The sequence below is a fragment of the Crinia signifera genome, chromosome 19, assembly GCF_055691185.1.
Source record: "Crinia signifera chromosome 19, ASM5569118v1, whole genome shotgun sequence".
Classification (NCBI taxonomy): domain Eukaryota; kingdom Metazoa; phylum Chordata; class Amphibia; order Anura; family Myobatrachidae; genus Crinia; species Crinia signifera.
The window spans coordinates 118,221,875-118,241,577 of record NC_139226.1 but is presented as its reverse complement, the minus strand read 5'-3'; the positions used below and the strand labels follow the sequence as shown (position 1 = coordinate 118,241,577).

Sequence of the window (19,703 nt, the reverse complement as noted above, 5' to 3'; positions counted from 1 at the left end):
TGGCGCACCATACACTAGTCTGACTTGTCAACCTAATTTCTCTTGAGCTCGCCCAGCAGCCCCGCGGGCGGGATGCAGTTACTATCCCGGCAGTCGGAATCCCAGCGTTCAAAATCCCGACCGCCGAAATCCCAACACTTTCGCCCTCTGTGGGTGTCCACGACACCCATAGAGGGAGAATAAATTAGTGTGCCGAGCGTATCGAGGCACCGGGCCTGTTGCGTGGCGTGCGCAGCGAGCCCGCAAGGAGGGGGGGGGGTGATCCATGCCCCCCCTTGTCGGGATTTCAGCGGTCGGGATTCTGGCATCAGGATTTTGAATGCCGTTATTACGACCGCCGGGATTTAGATGAGATCGTGATAAGAAGCCCATAGGCTGTTCCGAATTGATGTTTGTATGCAATGCCAGTTCAGAAAACTGACCGATTATTGGCAGCCGCCGTGATCACACTGTGCATGTGCCAAGGTACCACTGCAATCGAGCAGAGATTTCTAATAAAGTTCTTGACAGGAAGGGAAACATGGCAACAGCTTCACTTGTAACATGGCCAGTCTGCGCAGCCATAGGTTAACCCTAGGAGTTTCTTTGCAGTATTGCACCAGTGATGCATATAAGTAAGCAACTGCGGAGGATTTGTGATGGTTATGGCTGGTGTTCATCTTTCCTGAGCTGCAGCTTAATTTGCTGTGATTAGCAGTTGGGTAACCTAGAAAAATGCAGCTGTGTATGCATTTTGCGTACAAACATGAATTAGGCCCCAAGTCACCTGTGCTTAAGAGTGGAAATCCTTAAAACTTGGACTTTTAGGGTGCTTTGAGAATGGAGTTTGGGAACCTCTGTTTTGCACGGATCTTGAAGTTCTACTCCTAACCAATGTCATGCCTGCTCCTACATAAACCAAGAGTTGATAATGTAGTACGGATGGTGTAATGGTTAGCATTACTGTCTCACAGCGCTAAGTTCCTGGGTCCAATTCCCACCATGGCCCTAACTGTGAGGAGTTTGTATATTCTCCCCGTGCTTGCGTGGGTTTCCTCCGGGTACTCCAGTTTCCTCCCACAATCCAAAAATATACAGGTAGGTCAATTGGCTCCCAACAAATGTAACCCTATAGTCAGTGTGTGTGTACATGTGGTAGGGAATATATATTGTAAGCTCCACTGGGGCAGGGACAGATGTGAATGTTCAAATATTCTCTGTAAAGCGCTGCGGAATATGTGTGCACTATAGAAATATAACATCCTACTGGACCTCTAACATCTGTTAGGAAAGTGCAGCACCTACAGAGTTCCGTGACAATACATGTCCTGTATCTTTTCTGAAATGCTTGGGACCTCGACAATTGTCACACTGCATGACATGCAGTGGCACCGACACCACAGAGCTCCCTCCCAGCTCCTAAAACCTGGTCAGCAGCAGGGACAGAAAGTAGAAAGGGCTACATGGGATGGGACAGAGGGGGCTGGGCTACAGGGGAGCAAGACTGATGAAAATAGAAAGCAGGAGAGAATGAGCTGCCAGTCTGAACTAGGTGAGTAAAGTGTGAGCTTACTATGGTCAGAAACTGGTGTGGGCATATGTATAGGCAGCGCTACTACTGTCAGTATCTGTTGTAGGCATTACATATAAAGTAGCAACTGGTGTGGGCGACACATATAGGCAGCATTACTACTGTCAACAACTGGTGTGGGCGTCACGTATAGGCAGCACTTCCACTGTCTGCAACTGGTGTGGGCGTCACGTATAGGAAGCGCTACCGCTGTCGCCAACTGGTGTGGGCGTCACCTATAGGCATCGCTACCACTGTCGGCCACTGGTGTGGGCGTCACGTATAGGCAGCGCTACCACTGTCGGCCACTGGTGTGGGCGTCACGTATAGGCAGCGCTACCACTGTCGGCAACTGGTGTGGGCGTCACGTATAGGCAGCGCTACCACTGTCGGCAACTGGTGTGGGCGTCACGTATAGGCAGCGCTTCCATTGTCGGCAACTGGTGTTGTCGTCACGTATATGCAGCGCTACTGCTGTCAGAATCTGTTGTGGGCATTACATATAAGCAGCGCTACTACTGTCAGCAACTGGTGTGGGCATATGTATAGCCAGCACTACTACTGTCGGCAACTGGTATTGGCATTATGTATAAGCAGTGCTACTGCTGTCAGTTACTGTGGGCATTATGTATAAGCAGCACTTCTACTGTCGGCAACTATGGGTGTTATATATAAGCAGCATTACTAATGTGGACATACGCAGGAGTGCTTGGGCGTTACGTGTAGCATAATGTGTGTTACAATGTCATATGGGCATTATGGTGTGCAGCATATTGGGCCATTATTGTGTGTGACATATTGTGCAATGGCCATTACGGTGTGTAGCCTACAATATTATGGACATTACGGTGTTATTTGTTCTTTTATATGGCCCCACCCCTTCCCTGTGAAGCCAAGCTGCTACATTTCTTACGCGTGCCTTCAGCGCACACTCTCCCTGTTTTGACAGTGGTGGTGGCGCAGTCACCAATTCTCTATCTGGCATAGGGCACCAAAATGGCTAGTTACAGAACTGGCGCTGTGTAAGGTGAATAAGATCGCACTACGCCATGCCCCTACCTTGTGAAACCACACGTCTTTCTTTTGGTGTGCGCTGTCCTTTTATAAAGTATAGGAGGGCGCACATGTATAGTTTGCAGGAGGGCGCTGAACACCCTGTCACCATCCCTGCTCACCTGGTCCTCTAGTGGTCCCCTCAACATCCACCGGGTTTGTCTTCAGCGGTATATCCGGTCCGAAGCGCAGGTGACGTCATAATGTTACCGGTGCACCCACACAATGCATCCTTGGAACCAGGGATGCCTCTAAAAGACAAACCTGATGGCTGCCGTGGATGTCAGGGGACCCGTTGAGTATGAAAAACGTTGCGGTGGGGGTGGTAAAGAAATCGGATATCCGGATACTCGCACTGTATTAAGAATTTAGCAGCTTTAAAATGTCATTGTAGAGAAATCCCCTTCCGTGTAAAATTACTGATTATTCAGAAAGCATTATGTATGCCAACGGTCACAGGCAATATCCGCGAATGGCGACTTCCTTATTCAGATATATCCAGTGTGCAGAAAAAAAATGCCCATCCCCAAAAAAATAAAAAAAAAAATAAATCACTGTTGAAGAACCCTAAGCTGACTCAGTCCTGATCGCACAGCAGCACCACGCAATCACCATATGGATAGTTTTCCGCAACACCACCACCGTGTAATCCTGCCCTTCGCAAACCTGCGAATTGGCATCGAAGAGGTCATGCCCCAGCGACAAGCTGCATATCCATTCGCAGATCACTCAGCATCAAATAAGTTCCGCACTGTGTGTCGCCTGTGCGTAGCCCTGGCCTTACTAAAATCAGACTGATCGTAGCCAGAGCTGACGTCACACACCCTCCCCTCCAAACACTTGGCCACGCCGCCATTTTTCCTAGAGAAAGCCTGCATTTTTTCCGGCACTCCCACGAAAACAGACTGTTACCACCCCCCAAACACCAGCTTCCTGTAAATCACCCGGCGAACGGCAAGTGAAAATAAATCTTAAACCCTGTACACATGCATCGATTTTTCCCGATTTTCTATAGAAGCAATATCGAATCGAATCCTAAACGAAATCGAATGGTTTTTGTGTCACTTTCAATCTACATTCAATTCTATGCGCACTCCCGTTTTCACAAAATCGAACAGAAAAATCTACTGTGCAGCCAAGAAAATATTGAATTTGATCTAGTAAATTGAATGTGTACAATGTACATGAATGATATCGAATTCGATATCTAATGCAAAAGCACAGATCTAATGGAAAGATCTAATGGAAAGATCTAATGGAAAGATCTAATGGAAAGATCTAATGGAAAGATCTAATAGAAAATCGAATCTAACATCAAATCAAAAGCAAAATCGATGTGTGTGTGTACAGGGCTTTAGCAGGATTTCTTCGCAGTGGCGTGCACAGTCTATTGATAATCGGTCGTCGTGTGAATTCGCAAAGCAGCGATCAGGCTTGAATCAGGCCTTCGGTGTATAGCAAAGTTCCCTGAGGGATAACATTCCAGTTTCATTTTCTGATGTGTGAAAATAGGAAAATAGAAACTCCCACAAGTTTGTAAATAATTTGCTTCCAGCTTTCTAAAACAGCAACATGACAACTGCAAATACTGCTACATGTAGCTAAACTCTGACATTATTATTTTAAGTAGCAGATAAATTATTTTTGGACTGGGTGATACTCCCAACTGATAATGCAGCCAAGAAAGAGAATAGAAATAGTTAGATGTTTGGGAAAGCGGACAAGGCCACACACAGAAGAGCAAGCCAATCACAGGAAGCTTCCTACATGTTTGTGTTGTTTACAGAGAATACTTTGTTGCTTATGTTTCTAGAATTACAGCACACACTGAACATGGACCCCAGGCACTAGGAGAAGGGTGCAGAGCAGGGCTGGGATCGGAATTGGTATGGAATCCCTGCGGTCAAAATCCCGACAACTGAAAACCCGACAAGGGGGGAGAGTGGATCGTTGTACAGTATGTTGGTCGACAAGCATTAAGTCAACATGTCAATAGGTCAGTCGACATGGGGTTTTTCACTGTTTTATTAACCTGAATTGACATGGACACTGCGCTCGGCACACTATTTTATTCTCCCACCATGCACTAGTGGATGGTAGGGCATGAAATACCGCCTTTGGGCACATGTCGGGTCAAAAGACAGTGAAAAACATATGTCGACCTTTTGACTGTCAACCTAGACACTGTCGACCTAATGCTTGTGTCAACCTATCCCCATGTCGACAAACATGCTGTAGACCAAATGACTATATCCCGCAGAGCATAGCGACCAGTTGCGGGGCGCAGAGTGAGGGAGCAGCGACGGGGCGCAGAGTGAGGGAGCAGCGCAGAGTTGGGTTACAGGGCGCAGAGCAAAGTTGGGTTACAGGGCGCAGAGCAAAGTTGGGTTACAGGGCGCAGAGCAAAGTTGGGTTACAGGGCGCAGAGCAAAGTTGGGTTACAGGGCGCAGAGCAAAGTTGGGTTACAGGGCGCAGAGCAAAGTTGGGTTACAGAGCAGAGTGAGGATGCAAAGCAAAATTGGACTATAGAACACAGAGTGAGGGTGCAGAGCAGAGTTGGGGCCCGGCTGCAGAGCAGAGTTGGGTTACAGAGCGCAGAGTGAGGGTGCAGAGCAGAGTTGGGTTACAGAGCGCAGAGTGAGGGTGCAGAGCAGAGTTGGGTTACAGAGTGTGAGGGTGCAGAGCAGAGTTGGGTTACAGAGCACCAAGTGAGGGTGCAGAGCAGATTTTGGTTACAGAGCAGAGTGAGAGAGCAGAGCAAATTTTGGTTACAGAGCAGAGTGAGGGTGCAGATCAGAGTTGTGTTACAGAGCAGAGTGAGGGTGCAGAGCAAAGTTGGGTTACAGAGCAGAGTTGGGGCCCGGCTGCAGAGCAGAGTTGGGTAACAGAGCAGAGTGTGAGGGTGCAGAGCAGAGTTGGGTAACAGAGCAGAGTGTGAGGGTGCAGAGCAGAGTTGGGTAACAGAGCAGAGTGTGAGGGTGCAGAGCAGAGTGGGGTTACAGAGCAGAGTGATGGTGCAGAGTTGGGCTACAGAGCAGAGTGTGAGGGTGCAGAGCAGAGTTGGGCTACAGAGCAGAGTTGGGCTACAGAGCAGAGTGTGACTGTGCAGAGCAGAGTTGGGTTCCAGAGCACAGAGTGAGTGTGCAGAGCAGAGTTGGGCTACAGAGCAGAGTGTGAGGGTGCAGAGCAGAGTTGGGCTACAGAGCAGAGTGTGAGGGTGCAGAGCAGAGTTGGGCTACAGAGCAGAGTGTGAGGGTGCAGAGTTGGGCTACAGAGCAGAGTGTGAGGGTGCAGAGCAGAGTTGGGCTACAGAGCAGAGTGTGAGGGTGCAGAGCAGAGTTGGGCTACAGAGCAGAGTGTGAGGGTGCAGAGCAGAGTTGGGTTACAGAGCACAGAGTGAGTGTGCAGAGCAGAGTTGGGCTACAGAGTGAGTGTGCAGAGCAGAGTTGGGCTACAGAGCACAGAGTGAGTGTGCAGAGCAGAGTTGGGTTACAGAGCAGAGTGTGAGTGTGCAGAGCAGAGTGATGGTGCAGAGTTGTGTTACAGAGCAGAGTTGGGGCCCGGCTGCAGAGCACACATAGGTATATAGAAGTTGTCCTGAGCAGACACATTGTACACAGCACACAGGCTCCTGTACATGACCCCAGCACAGGACTATAGCAGTAGGATAGTAACACTACATGTACAGAGTATAACAGGACACAACCCCCACTCCCACTTCCTCTCCCCCGGCCCATTTCCTCTCCCCCTGGCCCTCACCGTGCTGTGCTGGGAGCGGCTTTCCGTGCTGACCCCGCTCTCTCTCTCCTCCTTCTCCTCTTCTTCTTCGGGCTGTCTGTCCGCGGCCATGTTATGCCCGATCCCTGCACCGCCGGCGGCGGCGGCAGCACATGCTCCGGTCCCCACTGTCATCTCCGAGCCGCAAGCCACGCCCACCGAGTGTCACCCCGCCCCCTAACACGTGCGGCCACCCCCCTCTCATACTGCCCGCACGCCGCACCGACTCTGGTCACAGTGGGAGAGAGGGTCGGACTCGGACCGCTAGGCCGCCTGGGGCTACCTCGTCCTTGCTGTGTCGTGGTTGGTGCGCTGTATTACCGAGGGAGGGTTACTAAGGCCCTTATTCTGGTTGGTGCGGCCAGAGCCGCACACGGGGCTCCGGCCGCACAAACCAATCCCCGCCCAGCCTACGGATCGCCACGGCCGTCCGTACACGGACGGCTGGCGATCCGCATAAAAATGGTGGAGGCGTACGCCTCCACCATGGTGGGAGCTGCCCCCTGCATTCGATGGTCGTCGACCATCGAAGGCAGGTCCGCACGCCCCGGCAGCTCCCGCAAGCTGAGACCACACGGACAATCGTCCGTGTGGTAGCTTGTATGGGGGCTGAAAGCTGACATCCGGCAACGTCAGCTTTCCGCCCCCATGAGTTGCGTCATGCCCTCATTACCATGCGTACGCCCCGCGTTTGCATGGGAACGCCCATGAAACGCGGGGCGTATACATAGGGAAATGAGGGCATGAAGCCCCTCACGCCCCTATACGCCCCCTTTGCGGCGTACTAACGTTATGTGCGGCGAATTCGCCTGCACATGCGCAGATTGACCTCTGCGCATGTGCAGACGGAAAACATCGGCGGTACGGCCGCACGCGGGCCGTACCGCACGAACCAGAATAAGGGCCTAAGTGTTGACATACATTAGGTCGACAATGACAAAAGGCCGACACCAGCAATAGGTTGACATGGCAATTGTCAACACATGAATAGGACATCCATTTTTTCGTGATTTTTTTTCCTTTTCCCTTTTCCTTTTTTGGTACTTGTGTATTTTGGCCGCGCCCCCGATGTCCGTCGTACGACGGACAGATCGCATCGCATCGCATGCCATGCACCCGATGGCATACGATGCGATGCGACGCGATTTTGACCCCCTATACGACCAAAAATCGTAGAAGCACCCTAAAGGGTGCTTTTGAGCACCCAAATGGGTGCTTACAATGTTAAATGCACCCCCACGCCACCCCCCCCACTATAAACGTGAACCCGAAGCGTGGCGAGCGTAGCGAGCCCGCGAGGGGCGGCGGTACGCGTCCTACGACCTTTTCATACCCCCACTATCCACGTCGGCGTGGAGTTGAGAATAGAATAGTGTGGCGAGCGCAGGCGGATACCTTCACAGGTAAACGCGTCCCTTCGCGGGCTTCACAGGTATCCGCGTCCCCTCGCCACGCTTCGGGCTCGCTGCGCTCGCCACACTATTCTATTCTCAACTCCACGCCGACGTGGATAGTGGGGGTATGAAAAGGTCGTAGGACGTGTACCGCCGCCCCTCGCGGGCTCGCTGCGCTCGCCACGCTTCGGGTTCACGTTTATAGTGGGGGGGTGGCGTGGGGGTGCATTTAACATTGTAAGCACCCAATTGGGTGCTTAACATTGTATAAGCACCCATTAGGGTGCTTATACAATGTTTAATCGCATCGCATCGTATGGCATTGTATGCCATGTACAATGGCATACAATTTCAAAATTGTATGCCATCGTGCACTATCGTACGATATCGCGTCGCATCGCATACCATCGTATACGTTATGGTATGCGATGCGATGGGCGCCGCCAAAATACACAAGTACCCCTTTTTTTTATCTGCATTACCACCACATCATAGGGTTGACTCAATTAAGGTCGTCCACTATTGGTCGACACATTAAAAATGTTGACACAAGCAATATAAAAAGTCAACGTTAAAATAGGTTGACATGAGTTTACTGCATTTTTGGGTGTCTATGTCAACTACATGGACATCGTACAAGTGTACCGCGTCCCCTCGCCGTGCTTCATGCACCATGCCTCACTACGATCACACACTAATATATTCTACCTCTGGCCAGTATTCAGTGAAAATTTTCACTATGTGCAGTAAATCCTGTTTAGAATTCGCTACACATTCGCCGGCATCCGAAACGCTGGAGCATTCGCTGCCAACCCTCCTTCTCCCCCTATTCAATGCGTCAGGGACTCGCTGCTCCTGATGGCGAATTTTAACCCCCCAGCGAATGCCGCAGGGAGCCCGGGGGGGATGGCAGAAGACAGGGAGATGGAAGCCCCCCTGCCTGTGCCAGACGCTGTGTGGGGGAGATGGAGGGCTGGCGGGGACACAGGCAGCAGAAGCTGCCGCCCCGAGAGACTGGGCAGGGAGCACTGCGCTGGCAGGGCCAGCGCCACCACTAGGCAGCTTCAGGCATTTGCCTAGGGCGCCGGCCACTGGAGGGTGGAACTGAGCTGGAAAGAAGAATGCAGCTGCCAAGTTCCCGGCAGGGAACAACAGGTGAGCCATACCCCAGCGCCCCCCTGGAGCTCTCCCGTGGATCTGATAGGCGGGTGGAGCCCGCAACCCCCGTGCCGTTCAGCGGCAATCTGCGGGGGAGGGAATGATGTGCGGGCTGCACAGCAAGGTATGTCCTGTCCCCGCCTCCCACAGCTGCTTTGTGCTCTCTCCCCGGCTGTACTGCGGCTGTACTGAGAAGCTCTGGGGGGAGAGAGAGGGCTCCTGCGGTGGTGCTGAAAATGCTGGAGGAAATGATGTGCGGGCTGCATAGTGAGGTACGATGTCCTATCCCCGCCGCCCACAGCTGCTTTGAGCTCTCTTCCTGGCTGTGCTGAGAAGCGCCGGGGAGAGAGAGGTCAACTACAGAGACCTGATTGATAAGAAGTCCCGGGGGAGAGAGGGCTCCAGCAGCTTCTGAAGAAAGCCGGGGGAGTGGGAGTCCCCGGCTATATTGAGGTGGGGGGGGGGGTAGAGAAGTGTCTCCCACGACTAGGTGGGCTGGGGTGGTGGTGGGGGGGGGGGACGATTCAGAAGTTTTGCTTAGGGTGCTGAGATGGCTCGCACCGGCCCTGTGCGCTGGTCCCGCTCATGCATATGGAATGAGCGGGACTCATGCAGTGCAGTGAATATCTAATGAGCAGCTCCCCGCCCCTTGCTGACTTCATGTAAAAATATATATATATATATTTGGGGCTGTGCGGGCGGCACTCTCGGTCCTTAATGCGGCGATGGCTATAAAAGAATAGAGCCAACAGCCAGGCGGTGATACAACGTTTCGATTTATTATCGTCTTCAGGTACAGCCTGACTAGTTGAACATCACTTGTATTTATGAGTGCTGAAATCACCTCGTGCTCATTCACAAAAGGAAAGTGGTGACGTCATCAATGGCAGACTGCGCTGCCGGGTGATGCGTCATAGTGTAAACAATGCCCGTTACCAATTACAACAAAAGGAACTTGCAAAATATGTACAAAAGAATATATACAGGTATATACATGGGATGCAATCTGTTCAATCACTTAGGCTCAATGAGAATAGGTTAATGAGAAAACGAAAAAACGAAACAAAGCTTGGCAACATAGTAGATCGTTAATTGTAACAAGGTATCAACAAGGTAGCTACAGCGGGGGTATTGACAAAATGGTATAGCAAACTACAAAAAGCAGTTGAGAGAGAGACTTTCGTTTAGTCCCCTTGGGGCTACTGTATCTAAGTCATGTATCCATTTGGCTTCCAGACAGAGTAGTCTGTTGGCTCTGTTGCCTCCCCTCTGTTGCCAACAGACTACTCTGTCTGGAGTCCAGTACAGCCCCTGGACAGTGGACACTGCAGCCCCTGCGTGTGAGCACTGCAGCACCTAGTTAGTTAAATCACACTACGGGGCTCAGGCCTTTAAACAGTCACTGACTCTCAAGTCTACAACACAGGGCAGTGAGGGCACAGGGCAGGTCACGGAGCACAGCACAGGGCAGTGAGGGCACAGGGCAGGTCACGGAGCACAGCACAGGGCAGTGAGGGCACAGGGCAGGTCACAGCACGGAGCACAGCACAGGGCAGTGAGGGCACAGGGCAGGTCACGGAGCACATGGCACAGAGCACAGCACGGAGCACACGGAGCTTCCCAACCACCCTCTTCCCTCTCCAAGATTGGAGTGAAGATGGCGGGGCGCGCGTGCGTCTTTTATAAGATCCCGCTCCTGCGAGAATCCGACAGCGCGATGATGACGTTCGGCCTCGTTATTGGCTCGGATCTGGCCCGGATCCCCGATATTCGGATCTGTCGGATCTCGGGGATCCGGACCCGCTCATCTCTAGTTCTTGGTTGTTCACAAAGTTCAACCTATATGTGAATTACTGCTGTGCACAGGTTCAAAGGTGCCAATTTATGTTTTTGCTGGTGGGTGCTCAAGCCAAAACTATAGGGGAGTGGCTTCATGGGGAAGGGGCGTGGCCACAAAATAATACCAATTTATATTATGCAGTACAGTTGTCTCCAAAAGTACTACAGAATCTGAGTCAGTGGTTCTAAGGGTTATACAACTTTTTATCTGACAGACTCCCAGACACAGTTTATGAAGAGCCTTAGGGTTACAATTTTATTTTGTCAGATTTCAGGCTACTAATTTCTTATCACTGTAATAAAGATAGAAAAAGGTTGTATGGCAACAGATTCAAAGAGTACCCCCCCCCCCCCCCCCCCAAGTATCCATAAATTAAAGTTTAATATGCCTTCACACGCATATTAAATGCTTGTCCCTTAAAGACGGGTGACCATCGAAACGCTGTTGGAATAAATGAGAAGTCTGAGGAGTTCCTCTTGCTGCATGTTAACACTTACCCAATGTGTCTGACTGGGACTGGGACCGGGACGGGACTGGGTAAGCTGCTGCGGCCGCCTACAGACTGGGCTTCCTCCCTCTAGACCTTGAGTCCTCGCAGGCTGCAGCAGGTGGCAGGCCAGGCGCGCTGTGCGACTGACACATCATGCGCACGGAGGAGAGGGAGCAGGGAGGGGGAGGAGGTTGGCGTCGGTGAAGCAGGGTATGAAACTTCCTCTCTGCTAACATTAGGGGGTGCCCACATGCCCTGTGCACAGTCCTCATAGTAAACAGATCACCTGACTGTTCTATGTGTTGACCCTTGATGTATGTGTATTAGGGATGGCCATCGTTGCCATTGCCATCAATGGTTGCCATCAATGGCAATTCTGCAACTGGCCATCGATAGTGCTAAACTATGCAATGGATGACCATCGATATTTCTACATATCGATGGTCATCCATTGTGTTTGATTGAATGGCGGGTGTCGGGGGCGGAACTATGTTCCGTGTCTCGGCACTTTGAAAGAAAAAAAAAGCAAAACATTGTTTTGCTGTTCAATCGATGGAGGGAAACCATCTAGTTCTCCCCCATCAATGGCAAAAGTATTCGACATCGGCCATAAACCATCGATGATTTTGAATCATCGATGGTCAATGGCCAACCCTAATGTGTATATGTTAATCATATATCTTCTTAGACAACTCTTTCCTAACGTGAACAGACCTAACCTTTCCTCATAGCCCAATGACTCTATACCTTTACTCAATATAGTTGCCCTGCTCTCAACCCTCTCCAGTTCCAAAATATCTTTTTTATGGAAAGGTGCCCAGAATTGAGCACTGAATTCTAGATGGTCCCACACCAATGATTTATATAGTGCCAATATTACGCTGTCATTCCTAGGCTCTATGCCTTTCTTATGCAAGCTAATATCCTACCATGTCTGGCAGTGTCCTGATACTGCCAATCTCCACTTGGGGCATCCATGAAACATTTGCCCACTTATCTGTGAAGGTGTTCCAACCTCAGTAGTTCTGCATGAAGGGAGCTGCCATCATCTGCTGTATCATATACAGTGGCGTAACTAATAAATATGCGCCCTCCCCGCAGATTTCAGCAGCGGCGAATGTGAAGTTAACCCCGCCGCTCGCCGCCACCGCTGCATTCTTGGGCTGATCTGTGCTGCAGTCCGTCGCTCCTCTTACTTCTCCTAATGAAAACTGACCCTCTCAAAATGGCTGCCCCTTATAGCAGACTGTTTTTCAGGATGCTAGAGGAGGCATCCTGAAAAACAGTCTTATGTATGGGGGCAGCCATTTTGAGAGGGTCAGTTTTCACTGCAGCAGGAGTGAGGAGGAGACGGAGAGCTGGGACCACACAGCCGCCACAGACAAGTAACAGACAAGTAACAGTGAGTCCCGGCCACAGACGCTGCAGCAGCGTAACCATAGCCCCGCAGTCCCCCCGCACCCACACTATCTCAGCGTCTCCCCACCACCGCGGGGTCTGCGGGGCTATTTTTACACCACTCATCATATAATATATTCCGTCTAACCAGCTCCAAACAGCTCTGTTCATCGTCTCTCACATCCTATCAGCACTCCAGGCCTGAATACATTGTATGCGACCATACCAGTGCATTTTCAGATTTGGTCCTAAATAGGGATGCCAATCCCACACTGGAACAGTCAATGCTGGGCTAGGATACCTTGAAGTGAGTGTCAATTAAAATACAGCCCCTACCCAGGCACTGACACGGTGTGGTTGCCAGGTTCTCCCCTTGTTATGTGTGCCAGGTTGCACAGCGTGACCTCTGACATCATGTAATGCTGTGCACAGCTGGGGCGGGTGAGGTGGGTGCCTGAGGACTCACTGACAGTCGGGATTCCGAAAGTTGGAATCCCGATTGCTAAAAGCCCAACACACGGGCAGTGGCTATTCTCCCTTGTGGGGTTCCACGACCCCGATAGAGGGAGAAAAAAACAGGTGGCGAGCGTAGCAAGCCACTGTGCCTGCAGCGTGGCGAGTGCAGCGAGCCTGCAATGGGCTTTGTTGTGTTCCCCCCACTGTCTTGAGTCCCCGCAGTCGGGATTCTGACGTTGGGCTAATGACCATCGGAATCCCGACTTTTGGGATTTTATACCACACCCGGCCAGGTAGGGAGTGAGCAGTATCATGCAGGAGCTCAGTGCTGCCCATACCAGCGGACCGAGAGTAGCGGAGAATGTATTGTTTACCTGTCCTCCCCCGAACTGCGGAATGGGCCCCATGCAAGTCTGAGTATACATCATGGTACATTGGCACGTGTTAGCATTACTGCCTCACAACACTGAAGTCATGGGATCGATTCCCACCATGGCCCTAACTCCCACAATCCCCCAAAATATACTGGTTCCCAACAAAATTAGCCCAAGAGTGAATGTGTGAGTGTGCATGTACACGTGGTAGGGAATATAGATTGTAAGCTTGACTGGGACAGGGATGGATGTGAATGTTCATATATTCTCTGTAAAGCACTGTGGAATATGTGTGCGTTATACAGGTTGAGTATCCCTTATCCAAAATGCTCCAGAAGAATTTTGGATAACGGATTATTCTGTATTTCAGAATTTTTTTAGATTTCAATGATGTATCTTGAGGTATCTTGCATTTATATATCAGGAAAGAAAAAGATTGTCTGTTTGGTGCACCACAAACAGACAATCTTTTTCTTTCCTGATATATTTGCCTGCTTATTGTCTAGTGGTAGCACACCCCTGTGATATGATCACACTGTAGAGTGAGACGGATAAGGGGGTCACACTATAAACGAATATTACCATTCCAGTGCGACTGGCAATACCCTGTTTTGCTCTTATCTTGCATGTATGATGTATAAACACATGAAATACACACAAATATATTTTACTTGTGCATAAAACAAGGTTTCGAAACATGAAACAAAGTTTGTGTACCATCTCAGGCACTGAATTTGAGTGCCAAGCAATCATTTTCTAGAACATATTTAGTGCCAATTACATATCATGTCCCCAGTAGTGCTGTTACAGGTGTTCCCAGTAGTGCTGTTATAGATGTCCCCAGTAGTGCCAGTTACATATCATGTCCTCAGTAGTGCTGTTACAGATGTCCCCAGTAGTGCTGTTATAGATGTCCCCAGTAGTGCCAGTTACATATCATGTCCTCAGTAGTGCTGTTACAGATGTCCCCAGTAGTGCTGTTATAGATGTCCCTCAGTAGTGCCAGTTACATATCATATCCTCAGTAGTGCTGTTACAGATATCCCCAGTAGTGCTGTTATAGATGTCCCCAGTAGTGCCAGTTACATATCATATCCTCAGTAGTGCTGTTACAGATGTCCCCAGTAGTGCTTTTAACAAAAAATATATATTTTTTTTTTTTCACTTTCTGGAATGTATGGTTCTCTGAATAATTTGGATAATGGATATTTGGATAAGGGATACTCAACCTGTATACAAAAAACAGATAATAAATAAATAAAATAGTACTGACCACCTATGGAGCTGGCAACGGCATACAATACATGGATGTGTGGCTATAGAAATAAATTATTTTAAATAAATAATTAATTCAATCAATAAGAACGACAATCTACTTAACGCTGTATTTGTTTTCCTTACTGTGTTGCTTGTCCAAACTCTCTTTTCACTTTCAATTTCAGTTAGCCAAAGGTACAGTATCATATTGGTGGTTGCGCCACCGCGCTATGCAAGCTGACCTTTATTCTAGGTCAGGGCTGGCCAAACTGATCCTCGAGATCTACCAACTCTCCAAGTTTCCCCTCCATTCATTTATAAGGTATGTCAAGCACTGGCATTACAACATATAATATAACAACTATAATATATATATATATATATATATATATATACACAGTATATATCTATATATCTATAGCTATATAAATATCTCTCTCTCTATCTATCTATAATATATATATATATATATATATATATATATATATATATATATATATATATATATATATCTCATCTCACCCAGGTGCAGCTATCTATGGGATACACTGCTGCTGGAGGAGGGAGGCAGCCCCGAAGCCCTGTGCTGCTGCTTTCTGTCTATCTGACGGGCTGAGTACCACGGATGGGCATATACACAGTACTGCTGCCGGTGCTGTATCCCGGGGACATACACAGTGCTGCTACAGGTGCTAGGTCCAGCGGCCAGCCCAGGATATACATGGTGCCCCTGGACCTGGCAGTGACAGACTGGTCAGTGATGGCTTGGTCTCTGCCAGTGACAGGTGGGAGGTGGGCTCAGGGAGGGGGAGCCGAGCTGAGCGGGTGTCAGTGTGATAGACACTCCGCAGCCGCCGCCGTCTCTCTCCTCATTCAAGATTCCCCGCTGTTCACAGTGACACCACTCACCTAGATTCTCCCCACTCTGTGTGCGTCCCTGGCAATAGCTCCCGGCACCCAAATTTACTATGTGCCTCCAAGCCACAGCGGGGTCTGCAGAGCTATTGTTATGCCACTGATGTCAAGCATTGTGAGCATCCTGTTGGGCACTTCCTGAACAATATGCATGGCACAAGTCGCACTGTTTAATAAAATCAGACATCTGATGTAAAACATACAATATATATGCGCATGTGTTTTTTAACCACCAGAGTTAAGTGTGCCAGTTTGTGTCATTGCTAGACACTTGCTCAGATGCTGCTCGGCTGGTCCCAATGACAGCCACGCCTGCAGCACTGCACAGCATGATGGTCAGCCGCTCCGCCCACCCAAAGCCGCACTGCATGTCCTGGCCAGGCTCCCAGATGTGCCTCCAGCTCCCCAGTCGGCGGTCTGGCTACTAGCTACCCAGTGCCCGGCTGCCCGCCCGCACACATCCCGCTGCTCCCTCCCGCACCCTGCCATAAAGGTTATGGCGGAGCATTTTTTTTTTTTATTAGGGAAGCCGATCCTGGGATTGAAAAAATGCCCCGGGATTGGCATACCTAATTGTGAGATACACTGCAAGGCCAATAGCGGTTTAGTCTAAGGGGTGTATTTAATATGTGCTGATATTTCCCGACAGGGAAAATATCAGCGCTCACCTATTCAATGCTGCTGTGAACGCCAGCATTGAAGGGTGTCAGGTCTGAGTTTTTTTAAAGTCGGATCTGTTCTGTCAGAAACAGCCGCAGATTGTCACTTTCATGGCCGTGTTTCGACAATCCAATGCTGTTTTCGCCAATTCGCGGACTTTCCGACACTCAACAGCCGGAACTTTTAATTTTGACTGTCGAATTTCCTGAACCTGTGATAGCACAGTCCACCAGACCAGTAGGTACATCATTGTAATCCAGTGCATTGAAGAACAATAAATACAATTCATAAAATCTATTCCAAAAAAGTACAAAAATAAAATATGGCTTTTAAAATTAACAGCCAAAGAAGTTTTGATAAGAATATAGCCATTATATATGGTAGTATAATGTCCACGCAGTCATGTAGCAATGAGGGGAAAACTAAGCAAATAGCTTAGTGGGCGCCCAACTAACATATAAGTACCCCGTTTTGTACAGGATCATCATCGACTTAACATTGTGAACCTTTCATTTGGACACCGCTGAGTTACAGAAAAATGGTAAATCATTACAACAAATAAAGATTTATATAATAGGATAATATCTACAAAGGGAAGAACAATGGATCTCGTGTGTATGTAATAAGTTTATTCTAAATAAATATATCAACATATATTGGGGGAAGTTTACTAAAATGGGGGTTTTACTTCAGATGGGATGTGGGCAACCAATCAGTATCTACTTCTTATTTATTTAGAACCTTCTAGAAGATAATAGATGGTATCTGATTGGTTGCCTATAGCAACATCCCATATGAAATAGAATTCCCTTCTTAGTAAATGTCCCCCATTGTGTACAACAGTTAAAAATCAGACTTAAATTAGTGTCCTGTGAGGTATTTTATTTATATTTCACAGCCAATGTTAGTGGATGGATTCCCCAGAGTGGGCGACAAACTGGGATACGGTCACTAGGTTTACAAGCATTAGGTCGACATGACTGAAGGTTGACATGCAGGAAGGTTGACATGGGTTAGGTCAACATGGTCATTAGATCGACATTTTTTTTTGAGCCGACATGTGTCGACCGGCGGTATTTCACGCCCTCCCATCCGCTAGGGCATGATGGGAGAATAAATTAGTGAGGCAAGCGCAGCGAGCCGTGCGAAGGAACACGGTGCTATGTTTCAGTGTCCATGTCGGCTGTGAAGTGAAAAACCCCATGTCGACCTTTTGACTGTCAGCCTTCCCCATATCGACCTAATGAATGTCGACCTAATGACCCTAATGCATTTCAAACTTCAGTCATGTTGACCTTCCTGCATGTCGACCTTCTTGCATGTCGACCAGGGGTGTAACTAGATATTCATAGGCCCCATAGCAAAAGGTCCTAAGGGCCCCCTATTTAGCAGCTGATGGTGATAAATGTATGTAAAACATATTACTTAGACAGTAAAGATTGGTCCCCTTTAGCTCTGGGCCCCATAGCAGCTGCACCCCTTGCATCTATGGTAGTTACGCCTTTGATGTCGACCTTCAGTCATGTCGACCTAGTGTTGTCGACCGTATGCTTGTCGACCTAGTTGCGGTTTACCCAATGATCCGTACCCACGCACTGAACTTTACAAAAAAATGCTCAACTGCAGCATTCCAAATAAGTACACAATGTAACGAGAAGCAACACCAGCAGCTGTTGACAATCTATTACTTGCAAACATTGTCTTCTGTCTGTCCATGCTGATGATGGTTATGATCGGCACAAACCTTGTTAAGTGTAAAAATAATGGTTGGAATAAGTAATGCAAGAAAAGACTCCCAGCTACTTCTCTCCCTCCCAGGGACCAGTGATCACAAGAAAATGCACAGGGAGGTAGGGTGATCTAATTGGATATCCCGTAAAAAAAGGTACTTGTGTAGTTTCACTGCGCCACTTACTTAGTCAGCGTAGTTCCCTCAGCCAGCGTAGTTAGCGTAGTCAGCGTCCCTGTCAGTAACAGCATCGTGTTCCCGCAGCCAGCATAGTCAGCGCCTACAAGGGGACGCGGTACACGTCCTCCCAACCTGTTCATACCCCCACTATCCACGTCGCTGTGGAGTTGATTTTATAAAGTGTGGTGAGCGCAGTGAGCCACCATGCCCGAAGCGTGGTGAGCGCACGTGGATTACGTGACATGTATTCTGTGTCCCCTCGCGGGGCTCGCTGTGCGGATTACTTGACGTGTATTCCGCTGCGCCCGCAACTCTTCGAGCTCACTTCGGGGGCGGTGGCTTGCTGCGCTCGCCATACTTTATAAAATTAACTCCACGCTGACGTGGATAGTGGGGGTATGAACAGGTCGGGAGTACGCATACAGCTGCGCTCGCAACGCTTCAGAAATGCGTCCTTTATTGTGCATGAGACGCACTTGCACCCGCACCCCCCCTTTGTGCACAAGACGCAAGAGCTACCGAACCCCTAACACTGACCTTCCTGAAGCGGACACAGGCAGGGTTGCTGTACCCTGCCGCATGAATTACTGAGACACACTTCCGTGTGAGACGCTTGTGCGTCCCAGGCAGATGGATCGCCTCTCCACCGGTGTCCGCCAGCGCAGGGGATCTGGCAGTTACCGGTGCTGTGTGAGAGGTGCTCACTAGGTTTTCCAAGGATGCTGGGGACAGTACGGTGACTACGCTGCTTGACGGGGACACTACACTGACTATGCCGGGCTGCCGCGGGGACACTACACTGACTACGCAAGGCTGCCATTGGCCTACGCTGACAGCGTAGCATAAGGTGGCACTGTAAAACTACAAAAGTACCAAAAAAATGCTAATAAACATCAGGAAAAAGAGCAGAAAACATAAGTGGGGGTATTTGCTTACCCCCATGGGATAACTCCTTGATCCCATGGGTTATTGCGGCAGACATTTTCCAAGTGATCTTTGCTGCTGAACTGCCGACACCAGACATAAGGAGAGGTGGGTGCTGTGGGTGGGCCCCGCTGGTTCCAGGGGTATGTGTGCATCCATTATAGCTACGCCAGTAGGCTGTGCTGTACAACCCAGTGATCAGAGGCGATTGTACAGCATGCTTATACAGTATGTGATATATTACTTCGGGGAAGAACACTTGAACCAATTAGCTAATAAGGATTAACCTACGCCTTTAGTTCAGATATTAGTAATTGTTTTATTTTTAAATACTCTAAAGGCTTTTTGAACTGTGATTGATGGACTCTCACAGCTCCATTAAGGAATGTATTTAATGGTTTGTTTTAAGTAAATGAAGTATTCATTTTATTCTCTCTTTTAAGTATGATTATAGTGTAATGAGAAACTACTGACTATGAATCAAAGTTTTCTGTAAGACTGCAAGGACTTAGTAGTATTTGGCACATTTGCCTTATGTCATATGTGTC

The 19,703-nt window shown here is 49.0% G+C and overlaps 1 protein-coding gene across 3 annotated transcripts in view; it reads right to left on the bottom strand.

Moving 5' to 3' along the window:
- USP28 (ubiquitin specific peptidase 28) overlaps nucleotides 1-6,933 on the bottom strand; it is an 83,490-nt gene extending 76,557 nt beyond the window's left edge. The window contains exon 1 of one of the 3 annotated variants that reach the window (XM_083163230.1): nucleotides 6,363-6,933. In XM_083163230.1, coding sequence (XP_083019356.1) covers nucleotides 6,363-6,515 — 153 coding nt within the window. In that variant the 5' untranslated portion in view covers nucleotides 6,516-6,933. The remainder of the gene's footprint in view (nucleotides 1-6,362) is intronic. The other 2 variants (XM_083163231.1, XM_083163232.1) reach the window with 2 other exon arrangements.
- Nucleotides 6,934-19,703: the final 12,770 nt, after the last annotated feature.